This window comes from Oculina patagonica, chromosome 5, assembly GCF_052425735.1.
Source record: "Oculina patagonica isolate OP01 chromosome 5, crgOcupat, whole genome shotgun sequence".
Classification (NCBI taxonomy): domain Eukaryota; kingdom Metazoa; phylum Cnidaria; class Anthozoa; order Scleractinia; family Oculinidae; genus Oculina; species Oculina patagonica.
Window position 1 is genome coordinate 2527012 of NC_135762.1, and position 22222 is coordinate 2549233.

At 40.5% G+C, this 22222-nt stretch overlaps 2 protein-coding genes across 2 annotated transcripts; both read left to right on the top strand.

The window, feature by feature from the left end:
* The first annotated feature begins 254 nt into the window (after positions 1-254).
* Positions 255-1997, top strand: LOC144654758 (uncharacterized). The gene is made up of 3 exons (XM_078514993.1): positions 255-549; positions 1105-1179; positions 1842-1997. The coding sequence occupies exons 1-3, from the start codon at positions 295-297 to the stop codon at positions 1869-1871; spliced, it is 360 nt and encodes a 119-aa protein (XP_078371119.1). The 5' UTR covers positions 255-294; the 3' UTR covers positions 1872-1997.
* A 2509-nt stretch (positions 1998-4506) lies between these two features.
* LOC144654701 (apoptosis-inducing factor 1, mitochondrial-like) lies at positions 4507-21992 on the top strand. The gene is made up of 16 exons (XM_078514918.1): positions 4507-4778; positions 5724-5798; positions 6399-6531; positions 9515-9630; positions 9773-9903; positions 10499-10589; positions 11205-11283; positions 11919-12001; positions 12438-12546; positions 16378-16485; positions 16810-16898; positions 18428-18568; positions 18970-19112; positions 20216-20372; positions 20815-20973; positions 21630-21992. Exons 1-16 carry the CDS (start codon positions 4536-4538, stop codon positions 21699-21701), a joined length of 1929 nt encoding a protein of 642 aa, XP_078371044.1. The 5' UTR covers positions 4507-4535; the 3' UTR covers positions 21702-21992.
* Positions 21993-22222: the final 230 nt, after the last annotated feature.

The following is a 22222-nucleotide window of genomic DNA, read 5'->3' on the forward strand; positions in this document are numbered from 1 at the left end:
TTCGACCAGAAGCAGATTGACAAGTGCGGAGTTTAGAATGTCTTCTTTTGCGTTGGTGATATTCCCGAGCGACACAAGTAACGTTAATTTTTGTCGTCTTTTGGCTTGCGCTTGCTACAGTTTGAATTTTACAGCAGTGCCTATGCCTGCGTTTTTGCTTGCGTCGCACGGAAATAAATAAATAAATAACAATAATAATAAATAATAATAAATAATTAACTTCTATTGCGCAATTGATAATTGCGATAATTGCGCAAGCAAGCAACGGTTCATCAGCAATTAAAGACCCACACAATGCCTCTGGCGACTTGTAGCAAGTTTTTGCGCCCTTCCTTGAGTCGGATCAGCCCAGTATTAAGGTCTCTACAGTTAAGCAGATGCAGACTTTTCAGCTCCCTTGAGAAGCGGCCGAATCTCGTTTCCAGTCGGTTGAAATCCAGACATGTATCGGATGGAAGTAGCTCACAGGCGAGCCCCGGTGAATGGCCCATAAGTGATAACGCATTGGTTGTCCTTGGTTTTAGTTTGCTTGGAAGTACTTTGTTCTTTGTAAGTATATCTGCTTATATGTTTGGAAATTGATTTCTCTGATAATTAAAACTCCTCCAGAAGGCTTGAAAAGCTCAAAGTTTACAAATTCTAACCGGTGTTGTTTTATTTTTTAAGTAACTAGAGCGTTTGAAGTAGCTAACAGAGCTAAGGCGCCGTGGTTCAGCGTGGTTTAATAAATTATGTCTATGTCTGTCTAGTGTTAAGGTGGTGCCAAACAAGCTGATACAGTTTTGCGGACACAAATATTTTCCCGTTTGCACGCACGCGCAAAATTTGTATCCGAGACACAAAAAATGTTTCTGATTTCTTTCAGAAACATTTTTATCCGCAACAATGTTTCCCCGTTTGTTCGCCCAATAAAACATCTCCATCAGCAACAATGTGTCCGAAGCAATGTATCTTTGTTTGCCACGGCCCCGGTTTTATTTGCCTTCTGCTAATGTCGTATGTTCCTTTCTTATCAATACTCTCTTTTTCTTCGTTGAGCTTCTTTGGACCCCTTCTCTACTGTTGTCCGCAATGCTAATATGGAATTTGGTGATTTCATTTAAGGCTGTGTATAGTGGACTTTTGGATCCCGAAGGTGTCCGATCTAAAATACCTGGAGGTTCTAGGAAACGAGCTGAGGTATTAAAATATCACTTCCGTAAACAAAATTGTGTTATATTTCAACATCCTCCTTCGATTGCACAGTTTATAGCAATACCGGTGTCTGTCATACCGGCTATCAAAAAAACTGAATCACGCTGTGCAACAGAACACAAAAATGAGAGTTAATGAAAACGAATATTAATACAATGTCTCAGTTTTACCTTGTTGCTGCCTAAAGGCAATGTTACACGGGACAACTTGCAACAACGATTTTTCGCGCAACACCGCGTCAACCTTTCGTGGTATATTAAATCGTACAAAATGTGGACATTTTCAGCACGAGACAAAGTCAGTGAGCGCAGCGTCGACTCGCACTGATTTCGCGTATCCGAGCAACGCGCGTCCAGGCCATGTGGAACAGAATTCTTGGAAGGTGTTGGGGTTATACTAGCCAACTTTCTAAATATTCGGGATCTTCCGTTGTGAGTTTTTGACTTGGGTTCAAAAACTTGCAACGTGTTGTCGAGTAAAATGTTGCGCAAAAAATCGTCCCCGGTACCATGTTACATGGTGTCAGTCGATTTCTCGCGCAACATTGATTAGTCGACTGATTAGTCTTTACCATTTTATAATTATAAAATTAATTAATTGTGGTTACAATCATTTTATTTTGATAATTGTTTTATTTATGTTTGCAGGAGGAGGAAGAATGCGACGACTGTGATTGAGAAAAGGAACATTTGACTTACTGTAAACTCTGTTAATATACTGTATGACAGCTTGCGTCTATTGTTCATTTTAGCAAATTATATACACAAAAACAAATATCTGTTACTGAATAAAGTTCACTGATTCAAACGAGCGTCTGGAATGTGCTGTGCTGCGGCCTGTTTTCAGCCTGAGCTCCAGCCCCGCGCCAACCCCGCGCCTCCTCCCGCGCGCTCTGGCGAATTACAAGTCACTTCACATCAGAATGTTTCAAAGAATAGTATTAAAGATCATTTCACTTTTGAATTGACGGGAATGTTAAGAAAATCGTTTGCTCGATAAAAAAGTAAAGAAAAACTCCCTGCTCCATGTTTCTTGAATGTGATTTGCTTGAAACCCGGCCCGTGACTTGACATGCGTTGGCCGCGTTCGATGTCTCTTGCGTGAAGGAAGACGGCGCAAATATAAAAAAACCCAACAGTCTTGTGCACCTATAAAGTGTGATCATCGAAGAGGAAAGTCTCTGAAACCTATGAATTCTCTGAAAATTGAGTAAATAAGGGGAGACGTTTAAAATTGCTAGCGTTGTGGAGGCCAAAACAGGCTCGATCGCTAATCACTGGACTTTCTGAGGCACTGTTGAAAATTCCCTACATGAAGGGTAACATTAGTCATCGCGACTAGGCATGAATAGATTGTGCCCGTAAATTCAGGAAAAGGCACAAAAAAAAGTTGCTCTATAGTTGTTTAAATATCAAAAAGTTGCCACCAAAATTTAGAAAAGTTGCTTGCTCTCTAGAGTCGTTTTGTTTTAGATAAATACTCAAAACGTGTTTGTGTGTTTGTTGCCATTTAAACATTTTCATTAAATATTCTTACAATCATTAAAAGAGGCCAAAAAGCCATTGTTATGCTGTGTGCTGCTCACTAGTATTTTTGGAAAAAAAATAAAAAAAAATAATAAAAAAAAATAAAAAAAATTAAAATTAAAAAATTAAAAAAAATCGGTTTGATAAAACCAGTTTTAATCAAATCCTTCGAAATGAAACGACCTTTTATGGTTTGGATCGATTTTATATCAATTTGTTGCTCAAAAGTTGCCATGGAAGGCAAAAGTTGCCCTAGGTTGCTGGTACTACCAAAAGTTGCTCAAAACGCTAAAAGTTGCTCAAAAGTTGCCGAGCACAATCTATTTACGCCTAATCGCGACTGCGGCGACTCGGAAAAAAACATTCTGTACAATTTTGCTTGTGAACGCTGTGAACGATCAAAAGTTTCGTTTCACAAACGCATAAACCACAAGCAGACCTAGCAGGCGCTTGTGTAGTTTTTGAGCGCACGTGGCGCGAGTCGGCCACGCGAGGGAAAAAGGTAGAAGGCTTTATTGTCTAATTTTTCCCTCGCGTGGCCGTCTCTCGTCTTTTGCGTTTCCAAATACTTGCGAAAAGCTACACAGGCGCCTGCTACGCAGGCTACTAGCTTTGAAAAAGGAAATTCCAGGCTTTAGGCAATAAGAAGGTAGTGAATAAAGAAAACACGCTCTTTGTGTAGCTTTTATGTTTTTTTTTCCTGAAGAATGAACTGATTGACTTGAACTTAGCCAAAACAAACAAACAAATTAATCGAAAATAAAAAAAAATAAGACGGAATCCGCCAGGACTTCGAGTATTATGGACAAAATTGTGTATGTACCAAACTTTATTCAAGCTTATTGTAAACTTCTTTGTTACTGTTTCAAATATCTCATCAAAAGAAATCATTTCTAACAGGGGCGGATCCAGGGTTTTTCAAAGGGGGGTGGCTGTTTATCAATATTTTTGTTTACTGTATTGTTCAATCCCCAGCTTTTCATGTGGTGGGCGTCTCAGGCTTTTAGGAAGTTCTTTAAAAGTGAAAGTGCTAATTTTTTGTTGGGAAAATTTTGAAAAGTTTTAGCCTCTTAGACGTGATTTCCGCGATTCTGAGAAACTTTATACAGCTGTCAATTAAGTTATTAAACCAATCTTTTTCTATGATAATTTGGCAAAATATTCTTTCCTCGGAGAAAAAGTCTAGTTCTTATGAAATGAACAGTGATTGAAATTTAAAGTTGACAGGCCACAAACTTACAGGAAAGAACAGATATGCGTTTTTTTTGCTCACCGACGTGCGTGGAAATTTTTAGCCCTTGGCAAAGCGGCCTGGGGACAACTTTGGCGGCTTTGCTTGCTTGCTCGTAAAACAGGCTGTCGAAAATCTTCTATTTTGGAAAAATGGCCGTCCTTAACTTTAAAAGGCAGCCTGACTATGAAAGGTGGATGAACATTGTCCTTATTTTCTATTTTAATATGTTTATTTTCATTTTTCTGGTAGATCAAGGGGGATGGCTAGCCACCCAATCCACCCCCCCTGGATCCGCCCCTGTCTAACGGCAACAAACATCGAAAACAAATTTAGAAGTTCGACTACACGTGAGATTTTACCTATAGTTTACATGGTTCTTATAAACTTAGCCTGCCAAATACATTCGATTTTTGTCCAACGTATCTTGATTTTCTGACAGATTCCGTCTTATGTGTTTCAGGTGTTTGCAAATCGGCGCGAAATTGGCGCGAAATATTTTCGTCTCCGTAAGCAGCGGTATTGCATCATTGGCGCACACTCAGTCGGGGAATGTCCTTTTCACATGTACTCTTCGATGTACGATGTCTCTGGCGACTTGTAGTAGATTTTTTCGGCCTTGCTTGAGTCGGATTAGACCAGCATTAAGTTCTTCAAGGTTGAGCGGAAGCAGACTGTTCAGCTCCCTTGAGAAACGATCAAATTTTGTCGCCAGCCGGCTATCAGCCAGACATGCATCAGGCGGTAGTAAAGACTTCACATCACTCTTGAGCGAAAACGTGTTGTTGGTGGCAGGCTTTGGTTTGCTTGGAGGTTCACTGGCTTATGTGAGTATCAGTTGGACGATTTATTTCTGCCTTTTCTCTTTCAAACTATAGTATCTGATCTTTAAGTTACCCAATTTAATATGCTCACTTTTTTAATGTTCTTCCGTGAAATGTTATGGGGGAGGGGTAGGAGGGTAGGGGTACGTGTACACCAAATCAATATGTATGCCTTTTTTAAAAATTTTCCTACTATACCCAAAAGTAAAACAGAAGACACCACCGTCCCTTGATCAAGGATAATTGTGAGAATTTATAATCTTAAACACAATATTTGTTGAGAAATCTACCAACATATAAACCAAATACCTATATTCATGCAAATAATTATATTAATTTGTTCACACCATAACTTCTTTGATTGTCTTGATAATTTTGTAGTGCTAATAAAGTAAAAATTATGCTATGTTTCTCCACCCAAAACTGCTTGCTATGATCTCAACTCTCATTTCCCAGACAATAATTAATTTATACTTGCAAATAACAGCCCAAGGCTGTTTAGCAGATTCTTTGGAAAAATCCCACTTACTTATTATGCCAAAATTCGGTAAATTCTAAGTACAAAAATTTGTCTTTATTACCCTCTGTTTTTTATCTATGTTTATCCTACATCACCAATATTGTGGCAGTGACTGTGAGTTTTCTATATTACATTGCTTAGTTGTATAAACTGGAGCTATATACAGAGTGGTATTGGCTGAACACTGTCAATATGATAATAGGATGTTTTATACGTGTAAAATATTTGATTTGTGGAGTTGTAAATATGAAAGAGAAGAATCACCTCTTATTATTTCATTTTTCCAGTTGAAGAGTTATGAAAAGGCTTAGTATGGAATAGTTTTGAATAAATTTTGTTGATCTGTTTAGTTGAAGCACTAAATAACTATATATTTAATTAACAACATCAATATACAAGAAAGTGAAATATTTGGTTATTTCATTCAGGGCGTATTAAGCGGCAGTTTAAGTCCCAATGGTGTTCCATCCTCAAAAACTGCAGTTTCCAAGGAAGAGGCCAAGGTACGTTGTGTGAAATTATAATACATTTCCCAACAGAGTCTTGAGTCTTACAATGTGAAAATTTGTACCAGACCGCTTGGAACAAAATCAAAAGGTTAATAGAAAACAAAGGATGGTGACCTTTTTCATAAAGGACCAATAATTATGTTGAAGAACACAAACAATAGTACTATGACAATTTGCTGCCAAGGAAAGGATCTGTTGAGTGTATGCAGAAAAGAGGAGTCAATAGTGTACAAAATTAATTCAAGTAAAACAGATTTCTATTCTATTCTATTCTATTCTATTCTATTCTATTCTATTCTATTCTATGCTATTCTATTCTACTCTATGCTATTCTATTCTATTCTATTCTATTCTATTCTATTCTTTTCTATTCTATTCTATTCTATTCTATTCTATTCTATTCTATTCTATTCTATGTTATTCTATTCTATTCTATGCTATTCTATTCTATGCTATTCTATTCTATTCTATGCTATTCTATTTTATTCTATTTTATGCTATTCTTTTCTAATCTATGCTATGCTATGCTATGCTATGCTATGCTATGCTATTCTATTCTATTTCTATTTGAGCACTATGTCTTTGTGATCACAGGATCCTTCTGTTGAGGAGAAATCTACAGAAGCTTCTTCGGCAGCGTCAACTGAGGGAGATACCTCTGCTGGTTCTACCCCAGAATCTAGCTCTGCGGGGGAAGAATCAAGTCAGGGTGCTACCACCCAAGAAGGTACAAGGTTTATAAATAGTAGTCCACACAAATAATCAATGTAACTATGTGTAATAAGAGCAACAAATACATTTATCAATACAACCTTCTGATCCATTTGTCTTGTTGTAAGGCCTGTTTGGTTGAAATAATAATTATTGTGTCCATAATGTTCGCTTTATAAACTATATACTATATACAAGGCTAAAAAGAGTTAAAATGGTAAAATTAATATGATAAAACCAAACGTTTTCGGCTGTTTGCCATCATCAGGGTTGAAAAGACCGTCCGCACGCATGCATTTATATCTTATGTAATTCCCGTTGGGAAAAGTTTACTGACATAAGAAATGACTTGTTTGTTCAAACTGGGGCGGAATTGTTGGATCATTAGACCCTCAACGATTCTACGCTTGTGGAATGTCTGTGCTGAAGAGAGAACACGCCAGGTGAAAGAATGCGATGGGTTTTCCCGCAGGTGTTTTGCAGGTTCAGAGGTGTGAGCAGGATTTGAATGTTCCGCAATTCGCACTTCTAAATTTCGCACAGCTCCCTTAAGCTGATGTAGTCCGACCTTTCAACCCACCATTCTATGATCGATATGTTGATGATTGTTTCTCTAAGAAGAAAAAGGGCGAGCCTGATGCTCTACTTGAACGCCTAAATCGCTACCACCCTAACATTGTTTTCACTGTCGAAGAAAACCCTGACCACTTTCTTGATACTGCCTTTAGTTACACCAACAAGTTCAATTGCAGCGTCTTTAAGAAACCGGGGAAATTACCAACACATTGGAAATCTGAGGTCCCTACCAAGTGGAAAAGGAATTGCATCACTGGTGCACTCCATAGAGCCAAACGAATCTCCACCGATTTTGAGAAGGACATTAAAACTTTAGAAACTTCTTTCATCAAAGCAGGTTATCCGAAACGTTTTATCTCGCATACAATCAACAACTTCCTAACCGACTCATCACAAGACGACAACATCATTCCAGATTTTCTATTCGAAGAACGTAAGAAAGTTTTCATCAAGCTCCCGTTTTGCGGCAAAAACGAAAAACTTAGTAAAACGTTTATTGCTAAACTCAACAAGTTTACTAATTTCAACTTCATCTTTGTAATCCTGTGGCAAACAAGGCGCATCAAAAGCCTCTTTAATAACAAAGACAAAAACACTCACAGATCCAAAGTTGTTTACAAAGGAGATTGTTCTTGTGGGGTTGACTACATTGGCGAGACTGTGCGAAATTTAGAAGTGCGAATTGCGGAACATTCAAATCCTGCTCACACCTCTGAACCTGCAAAACACCTGCGGGAAAACCCATCGCATTCTTTCACCTGGCGTGTTCTCTCTTCAGCACAGACATTCCACAAGTGTAGAATCGTTGAGGGTCTAATGATCCAACAATTCCGCCCCAGTTTGAACAAACAAGTCATTTCTTATGTCAGTAAACTTTTCCCAACGGGAATTACATAAGATATAAATGCATGCGTGCGGACGGTCTTTTCAACCCTGATGATGGCAAACAGCCGAAAACGTTTGGTTTTATCATATTAATTTTACCATTTTAACTCTTTTTAGCCTTGTATATAGTATATAATAATTATTGTGTTCCAAGATTGCTGGGCAGGGCTTAAGACTAAGGGTAACCAACTAGCCACAGGCTAGTAGAAATGTAGTTTTGGCCAGTAGGTTCTGGGCTTTCACTAGCCAAAATGGCTAGTGAAAATTTCAGGCCAATTTGATTGGAAGAAAACCATACATCAAAATCGACTACAAGAGAACAGAACTTATTAAAGGCTGTAGACAAGATGAATTTTCCAAACAGTAACCTAAAATTAACCCTTAAGATTATGATAACAGAGCCAGTGAAGAAGACAAAGTGCCTCTGCCCAAACCTAAGTTAGCTTGAGAATTCTGGCTAGTAGAAAATTGGTTTTGGCTAGTGAAATCAAAGCTTTCAGTAGCCAATAGGCTAGGTAGCAAAAACGTTTGTCTTGAGCCCTGGCTGGGGTTCATTATATCTCTAGTAGCCCACCCATAGCCTAAGCAAGTATACTAGGAACTGAGGTGGTGAATATATTTAGGACTAAGTAATCTTATTCAGCTAAGACATGTATATGTTGTGGTTTAAATTTATCTTTGGTTTTAATTTTTTTTAGTTGACCAGTTTGATTTTTTGCCTTCCTTTGCTTCAGATTATGTCAATCATTATGAGACAATAAAAAATGAAAATCAAATCAGTTTGTAAAATTTAAACCAGAGATAAATTTAAACTTCAACATATATATAAAAGGGAAAACACTCCAACACAAAATGTATGCCTTTGTAAGTTGTGGAGAGGGGATGGAAGGGGGTTCCGAAAACTGCACAGAAACACCAGTACGCTACAAAACCGCAAACCATATAGAATTTTACAAATATACTGAAACCACAGTTTCGGCCGGGCCCCCCCCCCCCCCCCCCCGGGAAATGACCAATCGCAGAAGATATGTCTGGATCGTATCATTAGATAAAACAGGTAATGACCTCAAGTATTAACTGGAAGAAGCTACAATTGCAAACCACAGGGCTAGTTTGCATTATAATGACCCCTGTTCGTGTGAGCTGATACGCTGTAAAACAAAACACTTGGCCCGAGCTTGTTTGTCTTGTTGAACTAAAGCAAATTAAAGCAACCCAATGTGAAAAGTTCCTGTGGAAAGGCAAGAGAATGGTATTACGGCAGACAATTTTTTCACCGATTGCCGCAACCTAAAGATTTGTAATAACCATAATACTGCAAGTTAAAATAAAAATTACCGCAAAAACGCACCGAAAATAGTGCAAAACTGCATAACAGCAAACACTTACGCCCCCCTCTGTGTAAGTTTCTTCCATGATAGTGAGCTCCTGGAGCCTGATGTGCAGAGCTTGTAGCAGTGTTAAGATAAAAAGGAGATTGTTCACTGCATAACCAAACAATAATCAAATATTGTTTTGTTTTCATTTTTTTTTATTAGATGCACCACCCCCATTACCAGAAGTTCCAGAGCATGCAACATACATTCTAGTAGGAGCAGGGACTGCATCATTTGCAGCCTACAGGGCCATCAGGAAAGCTGATAAAACTGCAAAGGTACAGTACTTAAACTTCAGGTTTTATGTGAGCACACACTGAAAGTCATAGACCGACGCAGAGGGCAAGTCGCTCTTAGTATATGCTGTAATTAGCCGTATATTAATTATAATAAGTCCCTTTGCGGTGTTTGCAATTCTAGGTATTAATCATCGGAGAAGAAGACTATCCACCTTATATGCGACCTCCACTTTCTAAAGAGCTGTGGTACTGTGATGATGAAGAACTTGTCTCCAATCTCAAGTTTAAGCAGTGGAATGGAAAAGAAAGAGGGTGAGATATTGTTCTGTGACAATGACATACATGTGAAATGACCCTGGGTGTCTCAAATATTTTGTTTGTCTCAAATGGCTGTTTGAAGTAATTTTCTGTAACCCAGGGCTCGAGACTAACTTTTTTGTTAACTAGCCAAGTGGCTAGTGACAGCTTTGACTTCACTAGCCAAAACTTATTTTCTACTAGCCACAATTTTTAAGCACAGTTCTTCTTTTAAGGGGTGGGGTGGGGGGGAGGGTGAAAACAATGTGCGATAATGTTTAAACCTTGAGCCGTAAAATGTTCCTTAAATCTTCATGTTTTTTTCTTACAAAATTGTGCTTTGTTCTTCACCATAAAAATTGTACATGTATATGCGTTTTTGTCAACACATTTTATAATGTCAACAGTGTACTTGTTAGTTATATTTTCTGAGAGACGATTTTAATAAATGCAGTTTCTTGCCACTAATGCCTGATTTTTTCACTAGCCATTTTGGCTAGTGAAAGGCCAAAACGTACTAGCCAAAACTGCATTTTTACTAGCCTTTGGCTAGTTGGCTACCGTTAGTCTCGAGCCCTGGTAACCTGATCTGTTTTTCTCTTTTTTATAGCATCTTTTTTGAGCCTGAAGTGTTTTTCTGTAAACCTGGTGAATTGCCGACTAAAGAGAATGGTGCAGTTGCTCTACTCAAGGGGAAAAAGGTATGGAGGAAATGCTATGTACTGAAAGCTACACATGTACATTGGCTACATGATTGTTTAGAGGGAGGCATGGTGGCCTAATGGTAAGCATGCCAGACTCTGGATTGAGTGGCTATGGTACAGGTCAAAATTAGCTAAAGGTCAAAATTTTAAACCTAGGTTTTTTTTTACCTAGTTTTTTTTTTAAAATTCTAGGTTAATAAGAAGAAAATTAAAATTTAAACACCTCCCCTCCCTTGCTGTCTTTGAACCCCGTCCACGTTCACCATCCTTACTTACCCTCCCCTACCATCTACTGTTATACCACCCCCCAAGTAGTATCATCTAAAATTTTTTTTTCTTTTTACTAACCTGCACTGGATTTGAACTCTTGACCTTCAGATTTGCTGTCCAACCCCTTATCCACTTTGCCACATAGGAAATGTTGGGTGACCCACTATTTTTTTAAAAAAATATATGACTCCAATCCAAACCCTTACCCTAATAATAACCATAAATTTTATCTAGGTTGAAAAAAAAAATAACCTATGTTAAAAAAAATTAACCTGAATTTAAATTTGACCTGTAACAGCTACAGCTGTCAGTCTGAGAATGTTTTTTTTTTCATTTTTTTAGGTGGTAGGGATTAACAGTAAAGAACAGAAAGTCAAGTTAAATGATGGAGCAGAGATTAGATATGACAAGCTGCTGTTAGCTACAGGTGCTTCATTATACAGTCAAAGCTTCCGCAAGCAATCACCTCAGGAACTCAGTCATAACTAGAACTGGTCATTGACAAGAGCGCGCTCTTAAATAAAGCGACCAGACACTGAAACAATAGAGGATGGTCGCTTGGGGAGCTTTTAGCATAAAGCTTTCTACCTCATTTTCAGGGTAGCTCTCTTACTCCAACCTGATTCTCCTTTGAAGAAAGATCAAAAACTGAAATAATTTTATATGCACTGAATTGAGCCGATAGGGTTTTCTGGTAGTACAGTCAGTGTGAGCAGGAATGGCATAGTGGTTAGAGCGCTCGTCTCCCACCAATGTGGCCTGGCATTGTTTCTGACCCAGTGCCATATGTGTGTTGAGTCTATTGTTGGTTCTCGTCCTTGATCCAAGGGGTTTTCTCCGGGTTCTCTGGTTTTCGTCTCCCACAAAACCAACATTTCAAAATTCCAGTTAAACCTGGATAGAGGACTGGGCCCACATGAAAACCAGTTAGAGCTTTTATGGCTTCCTGTCTAAATATAGTTATTTATTTATTTAGCTTAGATTACCATTTGTGCTAGAGTTTTTGCAAGTATGTCTGATAGCCAACTGAAAAAAAAATCATCAAGTTTGCTTGACCTACAGGTGGTGTTCCAAAGAACTTGCCTATTTTCAAAAAAAGCAGCGATGAAGTCAAGAAAAGAACAACACTGTTTAGAAAGGTAAAAAGCATTTATTAGATTCCCTTGGTCATTATATTGTGAACTTTCAGCAGAAGACACAAGGGCATTGGGCCTGCACAGAACTGTAGGTCTCAGAAAAAAACAACAACAAAATAAATCAAAATTGAAGGAGCTTTCAAGACAGACTTGTTTCTTTTTCTGAGATTTAGAGCAAGATACTTTCCTTGATGAACTATTATAATAAGAAGAATATTAAGGTGCCTGAAAAAAATGATAAAACTAGGATTAAAGACATTTAATATGTACTAAATAGGCATGTATATTGTACTAATTTTCTGGCCGTCTTCTCTGGCATAATCTAATTTCTATAGAAGGGGGAAAATTTCCTCCTTTTTATGGTCTTAACCATCTCTGCTAACAGTGAGCAGTCAGCACTGCACTATAAAATAATTAATATTGATATATTCTTTTTCAGATTGTTGATTTCAAGGAGCTTAATAAAGCTGTAAAGGATGCCAAGTCTGTGGTTGTTGTTGGTGGAGGGTTTCTGGGAAGTGAACTGGCCTGTGCACTTGGACACAGAGGTACCACACTTTTTTGTTTGATTACATTTACCTTATTATAGGAAATTAACGCTTGTGTTAATTAAGGTATTTGAAATTGACTTACTTGACTTATGGCCATAAGCCCTAAGTGGGCAAAGGGCCGGACATCTCCTCCGCCATGCTGCACGGTCGCGGGCAGCCACCGCGCCTCGTCCACGAGCGAAACCCAAAGCCGCCTTTCTCTCAGCAGCCGCCAAGTCTCCTTCGGTCTGCCACGACTTCGCAAAAAATTAATGAAATTAACGGGACTTAAATTAACGCGAATTGAAGGAAAAATTACTTCGGATCCCAATTAAGGAAATTAACGCGAAAGAGGGGGTAACATTTCAAAATGAAGGAAATTAACGCGAGAAACATAAAGAAAAAAACACTTGTTGAGACAACAGGTACAAGTTTACTTTAACACAAAGGAAACTGAGCGCCTCGAGCGTTTTTCACAGTTTTAGTGATCCGGCAGATTTCCACCCTGATGAAATAATGTCTTTTCAAGTGTCAAGACATCTAGACTGTATTGAGAAATTGGTTCCAAAATAATGGAAATTAAGGTCATGGAAATTAGCGCTCCACTTAATTAACGGCGCGGAAATTAACGTTAACAAAAATTAACGCGACTTAAATTAACGCGAATTTTTGAAGGTCGCGTTAATTTCATGAAGCGTTAATTTCCTAAATAAGGTAAAATAACTTAAATATTGGTGCATCTTCATTTTATTTTTTGTTATCATACAAATTACATGTACAGTTTTAATCCAAGTCCTTTCTATTTTAATAGTACCATTATTGGGCTGGCCGGCATTGTATACTTTTTCTCAGACATGTATGCATTACTATGCATTCATGCCCTTGCATGTACATGTGGATGTGTGATATATTGTTATGGTTGTGGTGTTTCCAGGCATAAATCATACAGTGTGATACTTATACCTAATCGTACCTTTTTGGTACGCTTCGGCTGCATATCAGGCGAGTTTGGTCGAGCCATGGTTCGTACTTTGGCGAGACTGCAGTCTCGCCAAAATACCCACGGCGAAACCAAACGAGCCCGATATGCAGCCGAAGCGTACCAAAAAGGTACGATTAGGTATTTACCGTACCCAAATTCAGCCAAAAATCCGGTTATATTTATCGCTCTGTTGAAGCCATGCTTGCAAGGTACGTACTGCAAATGTGTTGACTTGGTCTTCAACACTTTTACCAAGTTCTTCTTCTGCCTTTTTTTTCACTCGTTTGTTTTTAGAGTTTCATTCTCTTTGAGAAGTAGTAAAACACTGCGGTGCTTCCCAGCCAGCAGCTCCAATGCTGGATCCAGCTTGGAAGTCGTCAGGAGGAAACCATGGCAGACAGTTTCGGCCCCTACCCTCGACTGTCTTCTGCCATGGCGGGGCCCCTCCCTAAGGAGGCTTCACAAGAGCTGGTGCTGGCTGGGACATGAGTTAAAAAGAAAATAAAAAACTAGCCGAGCCACACTTTGTCATCACGCTTTAGCCAGATAAAGTATGAGGCTTCTCTGCTGCCTGTTGCAGGGCGGCTACCAACGTCCGTCTCTTGTGGTGAATCCAAACCGACCACGCATCAAGTGCCAGTTCTCGACTAACATACCCACGGCAACCTACAGCAAGGTGGTAATATTCTGGATTCCAGCCAGCCTCTTTACAAGCGTCAATTAGTTCCTCGTACCGCCTGTATTTCCGGTCCTCTGCATCTCCAAAGTTCTCTCCCACGGCACTGTTAATTCAAGCAAGATCACTTGTTTGGCATCGTCACTCCACACTACAACATCCGGGCGTTGGCTTGTTGTTACAATGGGGAAAACAAGGGCACTGTCCAAATCAGCCGCCACCTTCCATGTTCCCTGCCACCTCTCGTCCACCACTTGTTTCTTTGGGGATGGTTTTGCGCTCCCTTCTTCCCCTGTGAAACACAACTTTGTTCTGACCTTCCTCACAGGCAACTTCCCTTGATTAATATCAGCTACCTTCGTTTCAATGGCTTCCACGATGACCCTCAGTACCTGGTTGTGTCGCCAGGTATTCGATCTAGACCCATGGGGCAGGCAGACAAGATGTGACGCAGCGTGCCAACTGTCCACATGGCACACCCGACACTTCCAACGTACAAGATGGCTGGAAATGGTAGTGTGTCATACGTTGACTAACTAAGAAGCCAGTCGCGCCGGCCCGCCCACAGCTCTTTCCAGGACAATTCCTCCAATCAGCTCTCCCACCCAAGCATTGTCCTGACTACACTGCACCAAGTGCACGTACCTCTCTCGCGCCGCACCTCGTTCACACTGATCTCTTCTCTCTTCGCGCTACTTTTGCAAAAGGGAGTCGACGTCCCCCATGACTCCACCGAAATGTCCATGCAACTGCTCACGCTTTCTACTTCCCTCTGCATCACTTCTGCCAGTACACTCGGGGCACCGAATGCCCTGTCGAGTACCAACATCATACCGTTCCACCTACCCGCACCAGGATGAAGAGGTAGTTGGCCACCTTCCATACAGTGTTGTTTGGAGTCGAGCCACGATATAAACAGCGCCATGCTGCCAGAGGACACAGTTCGGACACCACAGGGTGCCGCCTGGGCGTGACGAGTGACCCCCGACCACTTCCCAAGTGGGAGAGGCCCTCCCCAGAGCTGCGACGCAGCAAGCCAGGGGCGAGAAGAAGAAGAATGCCCAGTGGGAGGTCAGGCGAACGGCTGCAGTGGGCGGAGTGGTACTGAGATGAGCGAAGAGGGAAGGCGGTAGAAGAGGAGCACACACCAGACGCCGGCCGAGCGCGCCCAAGAGAGCGGGCCACACTAGTGACAGGAGGGAGAGTCACTCGTGGCCACACCGGGATGTGGGGAGCCCGCACTAGGAGCGGCCTAGTTGCAGATGTTAGCCCGCGGGAGAGCACGTCCTATTTTTCCTTCCTCCGACTCACCCCCCCACAATCCCTTTTGCCACCTGCCGACAACAGCCTCTTCATGCCGAGCACACGCCGCTCATCAGCCCCTGCCCCTGCCTTGCGATTGCTCCTCAGGCCACCCCTCCACAACCCGCCAGCCGCCCCAGCGGCTCCACTCCGAAATTTGCGGCCACCTGGCGCACCGCCCCCCGTGGAACTCCACTGTGTTAGGCACTGGGGAGTGGACAGGCGGCGCGCGCGAGCGGATCCCTGCACATGTGAAACGAAGAAGGTCATCGCTCCGCAGCAATACCCACCGTAGTCAGTCCAGTCCAAACAAATCGTGGTCTCCGTGTCATGTTGTCATAGTCCATGTCCGTTCCAAGGTTCAATTTTCAAAATCAAAATTACGCGAAAAATTCGGAAATTCCGACTCCATTATTGTAGTCTGAATGTTTCAGTACTCGTCAGCAAACATCACGCAATTGGCGAGCGCGCTCAAGTTTAGTTTTGGCGGGAAAGTTTTTCTCTTTTTACGACCGCTAAACACCGCTAAATTTAAATTACGAAGTTCTGTTTTATTGGTTAAACCTCTTTTCAATTCATCGTAGAGAAACACTCCTTTACTTCAAAGTGACCGTGATATGGTGGCATATCAGGTCAGTGACTTGATATCGTAGGATATCAGGACAGTAGATTACGATTCTGATTGGCTACTTGAGAATTTGGGTACGGTAATCTTCCATACAAGTACAATGTACTGGTATAATTATTCAAAAACACGACACTGCTCTACAGTCTACACTTCAGACACTGTTGATAAGATTTTTAGCGCTGATTTAAGAGTGCAGGGAACTATTTCATGTCTTGTGTTTCTACAGTTACATTTTTTTATTATTGATGTTTTTTTTGTTAGGCAAGAAGAGTGGAATGAATGTTGTTCAAATATTCCCAGAGGACGGTAACATGGGAAGAGTGCTGCCTAAATATCTGACAGAATGGACAACAAACAAAGTCAGAAAAGGTAAGAAAACTTGTCAGTGATAAAATTTTGATGTTTCTGGAGGGATTCCATCAAAAATTCTGATTGTCTGATTGTTTTGGTGTAATGCTGCAGCAAAGAAAAAAAAACACAACAAAAAAAAAAATCAGTAGTTCACATTTATTTTATAGTTTTTATTACGTATACATTAAGTATTTAATTTAATTTATTTCTCGCCACTTCATACACTCTATCCATGGCAATATATAATACTACATTTTATGTTGAGCACTGTAAATAGAAAAATAACATAAAGAAGTTGACAGCTGTTTTTACTGACTTCTACCAATGTTTGTGATGTTTCAGAGGGTGTAGATGTAATTCCAAATTCTACTGTTGAACATGTATCATTCCGTGGTGGTCGGGTAAATCTCAGGCTCAACAATGGCAATGAGGTGATGTTACTTTACTCTCAACACATTTCTCGTTATATCAAGACTATTTTCACTACAAGGTGACTTTTATTTTGAAATGCGTTGATGAAACCCTAGTCACCATTCAAATGAAAGCTATTGAGCAGTACTTTCATGTAGTAAGGTGGTTTTAACTTGTGAGTCTGTAGATGAAACCCCAGTGTGTGACCATTCAAATGAAAGCTATTGAGCAGTACTTTGTTATGGCACTGTTTAGTATGCTGTGGTGGTTTTAACTTTTGAGTCTGTAGATGAAACCCAAGTGTGTGACCATTCAAATGAAAGCTATTGAGCAGTAGTTTGTCATGGCACTGTTTATTATGTACGGTGGCCTGAAAGGGACATCGACTTCTTTCTTTGCGACTTCTATTCGCGACTTCTCTCGCGCCTCCTATCCGCGACTTCATACGCGACTTCATCGCGACCCGATCCGCGAGTCCTCCGCTGAGCGGACGCGGGCCGCCGCAGTCAGCAACAATATGGCGACGGGCGAGGGGACAGAACGGAGGGGAAAGAACAAGGGACGGCCACACGACCCCGTTCTTACTAGAACATTTCCGTTAAATGTTTAAATTCAGTCTTTCGACCTTATTTGCTTCTGACTTCTCTCTGAGGGTACTGTTTTTATTTGGAGGATTATGTATTGAAGAGAGCCGCAGATTGCATTGTGGCGAGAGTCTAAAGGTATTAGTCCGCGCTGTGTGTTTCCATTTTAGATTTTAAAATGACACCTCTTAATCTGCACTTTGCCACAAGTTGGCACAAGTTGTGCTAGTTTAGTTTTTTGGCTGAATCTATTTGCAAGTTGCTTTAAGTTCTCAAAATGTCAGCTGGAAGGAAGATCTGAAATGTTCTGAATTAAACTACTTGTATTTTGATGCCAGGCCCGGCATTTTTAATCAAAAATGTTGCAAGATGTATTGTCTTGTCACTGATTATCTTGGTCCGGCTACCCAGAGCTGTTTCAGCTTTACTATAAAAAAGCTGAAATTTTTCAGATTATGCTTCTTGCATATTTTGAGCTTGATGTTTAGGATTTTTTACTTCTTTGTTCGTGGCGTTACTTTGGCACCACATGATCTAAGAAGAGCCGCAGACTGGGAAAAATGTAAATTATAAAAAAATGCGCGGAAAAAAAGAAGGCGAAGAAAAAAAGAAGCGGAATAAAAAGAAGCGGAAGGAAAAAAAGCGCGGAGGAAAAACGAAGCGCGGAGAAAAAGAAGCGCGAAAAAAAAAGAAGTCGAGTCCCTCCAGGCCACCGTAATTATGATATACAAAGTGGTTCTAACTTTTTAGTCTGTGGATGAACCCTAGTGTGCTACCATTCAAATGGAAGCTACAGCAGTACTTGAGCAGTACTTTCATGTGGTATGGCTAACTATGCTGTACAAGGTGGTTCTAACTTTTAAGACTGTGGATGAAACCCTAGTGTGTGACCCTTCAAATGAAAGCTAGCGAGAAAAAAGTAAACAAAGTTCGTCTTATATTGCATTTTTGTTGATATCTTACAGATCAAAGCAGATCATGTGATTGTAGCAGTAGGCCTGGACCCTAATGTTGAGCTTGCTAGTGCTGCTGGTCTTGAAGTGGACCCAGTCCTTGGCGGTTACCATGTCAACTCAGAGCTTGAAGCCAAGTCTAATATCTGGGTGGTAAGGAAATGAAATATTGGGTCACGCGTTACCATGACTGCAATCTCATATCTGCTTCCATCCTCGCCATTGTTAGTCATCCTTACTTCTTAACGAAATAGAGCGGTTTTCACTTGAGTGTCCAAGAAAATTAGCGTTTGCATTGGTTTTGCATTACTACGCTTAGTTATTAGTTTAAAACTCTTGCCCCACTTTCTCAGCCAATCAGAAGTCATACCAAAACCAACCGTGACTCGCTTGCACACGTTTTCCCGCGCTTCGTGCGGTCTACATGTATTTGTTTCGAGTTTTGATTGGTTTACCGGATTGTCTGTGTTCTATGTGATTGGCCAGAGTGATTACTTTGGTTTTTCTTTACGACACTCAATTGAAAACTGCTCTAACACATTGTTTGTTTTCAGGCTGGTGATGCTGCTTGCTTTTATGATCCAAATCTCGGCAGACGTCGCGTTGAACACCATGATCACGCTGTGGTCAGCGGCAGATTGGCGGGAGAAAACATGACAGGCGCAAGGAATCCTTATTGGCATCAGTCCATGTTTTGGTTAGTAGCATTTAGGACATGTGCAATGTAGATATTCATTTTGATGCCAGCGAAGGATATTTCTAGGAGTTCCAAACAAGCATGTGTGGTGCTGTGAGCTGTCAATACCTATAGACATTTGTTGATTGTTCTAAAGCCCTGACCAAATGGCAACGCAAATAGACGCAAGTTGAAAAATTGCGTCCACTTGCGTCTCCGTTTGGCCGGGACTTGCGTGCAATTGCGTTGACTTGCGTTCACTTCGGTTGAGATCAAATTTGCACTTAAGTTAACGCAATTTTTTCATCGATTGGCCACCCATCGCAAGTCAACGCATTTTTTGCGGTTTACTTCAAATACTGAATTGCACCTCGTAGTATTGTAAATGACTTTTTGCAAACTTGCGTGCACTTGCGTCCACTTGCGTTACCGTTTGGCCAGTGCTTAGCACTCATAGAAACACTTATTTTGTTGTCACTAGTGGACCTCGTTATCTTGATCTTGTTGGGCTTAGAAAATGGCATTTGTCAATTTTATGCTCTAGAAAAGTTAAAGAAAAGTTAAAACTTGCTAGCAGGGCGAATTTACGAAAGAGCCTAAAAAAGGTCTGACCCAGGCCCTTGTGTTTTTGTTTTTGGGCAAAACACTCATCTTTAATTGCCTAATTCCATGAACCCAGGAGTATAAATGACAGTTGCCGTCCGAAGCACTGTTAGGACAACCTTACATAATGCTACGAACTGGTATCCTATCCAGGGAGAGTATCAGTACTCCTGGCCAGTCTTTGCCCATCATGCTGTGTACCGCTGTTGAAATGCTCGGAGATATTAGCTGTACAAGCCACTCTGAAATCGGATGATGACCCCAGTTGTTCAAAGGGCGGATAACGCTATCCACTAGAGAAATCACTATCCAGTGGATGGCGTAATGATAGTTTGTTTTATCAACACTTATCCGCTGGATAGCGATTTATCCGGTGGATAGTGTTATCCTCCCTTTGAACGACTGGGCCCTAGTTACTTCATGCTACAGAATCCAGACATACTCATGCTTGCAGTGATGAGCCTTAAGACTTGTCTAATAACCTTTGGGTTGCAACTGTTTTACTGTACTTTTTTTGGCAGGAGTGATCTGGGTCCTAATGTTGGATACGAGGCTATCGGGTTGGTAGATTCCATGCTCCCGACCGTGGGAGTATGGGCCAAGGCAACCAAGGCTGACACACCCAAAGCTGTTGTGGAGGCTACAGGGGAGGGAATGCGCTCAGAAACAGAAGGCGAGGTAAACCACCCAGCCGGGCTTAACTCTTGTTAAAACGCCCAAAGAGCGTTCCAAGAGAGGTCCCATGAAAACTGCCATCTGTCAATTTTCTGAACATGGATTCAGACCAAAATTATGTCAAGTTCTTCTGTTCAGTTCTTGCTGCTGTACACTACAAATAAATACGATGGCGAAATACACAACAAAAAGAAACTGTGTGCACGGAAAATGAAGTTTAGGAATAATTTTACTTTTAATAAGCAATTGACAGAGCAACCTTAATAAAGAAAACATTGTCTTTGTTTGTCATATAATCACTGATATTATAAACGTATCATAACACGGAGTTCACAAACTGGTAATTTGTACAGCATCTTTTGCTGGTAGCAAAATACATTTTCAAGTTTGAGTCCATAATCATGTTAAAATAAGAGTGTTGATTGTTTTGTTGGTTTCAATCCAGGGTTCCGAACCTTCTCCAGTCCCTACCGAGCCACCCGCACCAGTCTCCACGGAGACATCAGAAGAGTTTGGCAAAGGTGTCGTGTTTTACATGAAAGGAAAGCGGGTTGTAGGAGTTGTATTGTGGAATGTCTTCAATAGAATGCCAATCGCTAGAAAGGTCAGTTTTCATACTTTATAGTTTTACTGAGTGATGAATTTATTAAGTGTGCAAACAGTATGCTTATTTTATGATTCTTGGTCTGCTTATAAACTGTGTTACATGTAATATACCAAACACGAGTGACAGTGATTCATCGGGATATCCAAACTCCAAGAAGCGAGTTGAAAATACGACGCGCAGCGGAGTATTTTTGATGAAATTCGAGGTGTTTGGATAGTCGTAGACTGTTCACAGTCCTCTATTTTTTCGTCCTTCGCTCTCGCCTCGTTTGCCTTTTTTTTCGTTTGCTTGTTTTGCGTTGAAAAATCGAGAGGCTGTGGACAGTCTAGGATAGCCTATGAAACACTGTCTTCTCAATCAAAACAAAAACTACAGAGTAAACAGAGAAATAAAATCGTAAAAATCTATGCTAATTAAGACTGGGTATCCAAACCTTCTTCACGGTTATGATTTTCTTTGTTTTAACTTGATGAATTCAGTATTAGTTTGAGAAGTATCAGTATTTAACTTTAGCACTTGCCAACGTCTTTTCTACTTGGGGGCTTTCTATGTCCAGTGGTAGAGGCACTGTGTGGAAAAGGTTGATCAACAGGGTGATATCGAGCTTGTCAACCGTGTGATATTATACTTATCAACTGTTATGTGTGTTATAGATTATCAAAGAAGGAAAAGACCAAGATGATCTGAATGAACTCGCCAAGTTGTTCGATATCCACAAGAGCTAACTCGTTCATCCCTGCACTGTTTGTACAGACATTCGTAATTCAAACAGTTGGACATTGTTAAGAAAACAGCTTCAGTGTCGAGACATCACGTCGAGGGGAAAAAGAGATAATTTTATGGTGTGCTATCATGCATCGCTTCTTGTGTGCTACAGACGTTTTCAAGGCCGTATGTCGAGCTTGAAAGAGTCAGTTTTTACGTCGGGCAGTCCTGTTTGAAAATAAAATATGAATCGCGCCTCTGAGGCAAATGTAAAGTACATTCTAATAATAAAAGCGATATTTTTACTTCAATCGTGTGAAGGAATTCTGACAGACTGCTTGTTTTTACTTATCATTTCCCTTCCCTTAAAGGGACTAGGTGACGGTATTTTAGGCAATTCTATTTATTTTCGTTAATTAAGAGCTGTAAACTTCAAATTGGCAGAGCAAAGTCATTTATTGGTAAAATCACGGCCTCTTGACAAACAAGGATGATTTTCGAGCATTGAAAATGCACTTTCATACAAATTGAGATAAACTCG

Bases quoted from the DNA above. Each gene is read 5' to 3' on its own strand.
- LOC144654701 (XM_078514918.1), top strand. From the start codon at position 4,536: ATGTCTCTGGCGACTTGTAGTAGATTTTTTCGGCCTTGCTTGAGTCGG. The intron at 12,002-12,437 runs GTAAAAAGCATT...ATTCTTTTTCAG, and splicing joins GAACAACACTGTTTAGAAAG to ATTGTTGATTTCAAGGAGCT. The intron at 18,569-18,969 runs GTAAGGAAATGA...GTTTGTTTTCAG, and splicing joins CCAAGTCTAATATCTGGGTG to GCTGGTGATGCTGCTTGCTT.
- LOC144654758 (XM_078514993.1), top strand. From the start codon at position 295: ATGCCTCTGGCGACTTGTAGCAAGTTTTTGCGCCCTTCCTTGAGTCGG. The intron at 550-1,104 runs GTAAGTATATCT...ATTTCATTTAAG, and splicing joins TTGGAAGTACTTTGTTCTTT to GCTGTGTATAGTGGACTTTT. The intron at 1,180-1,841 runs GTATTAAAATAT...TTATGTTTGCAG, and splicing joins GTTCTAGGAAACGAGCTGAG to GAGGAGGAAGAATGCGACGA.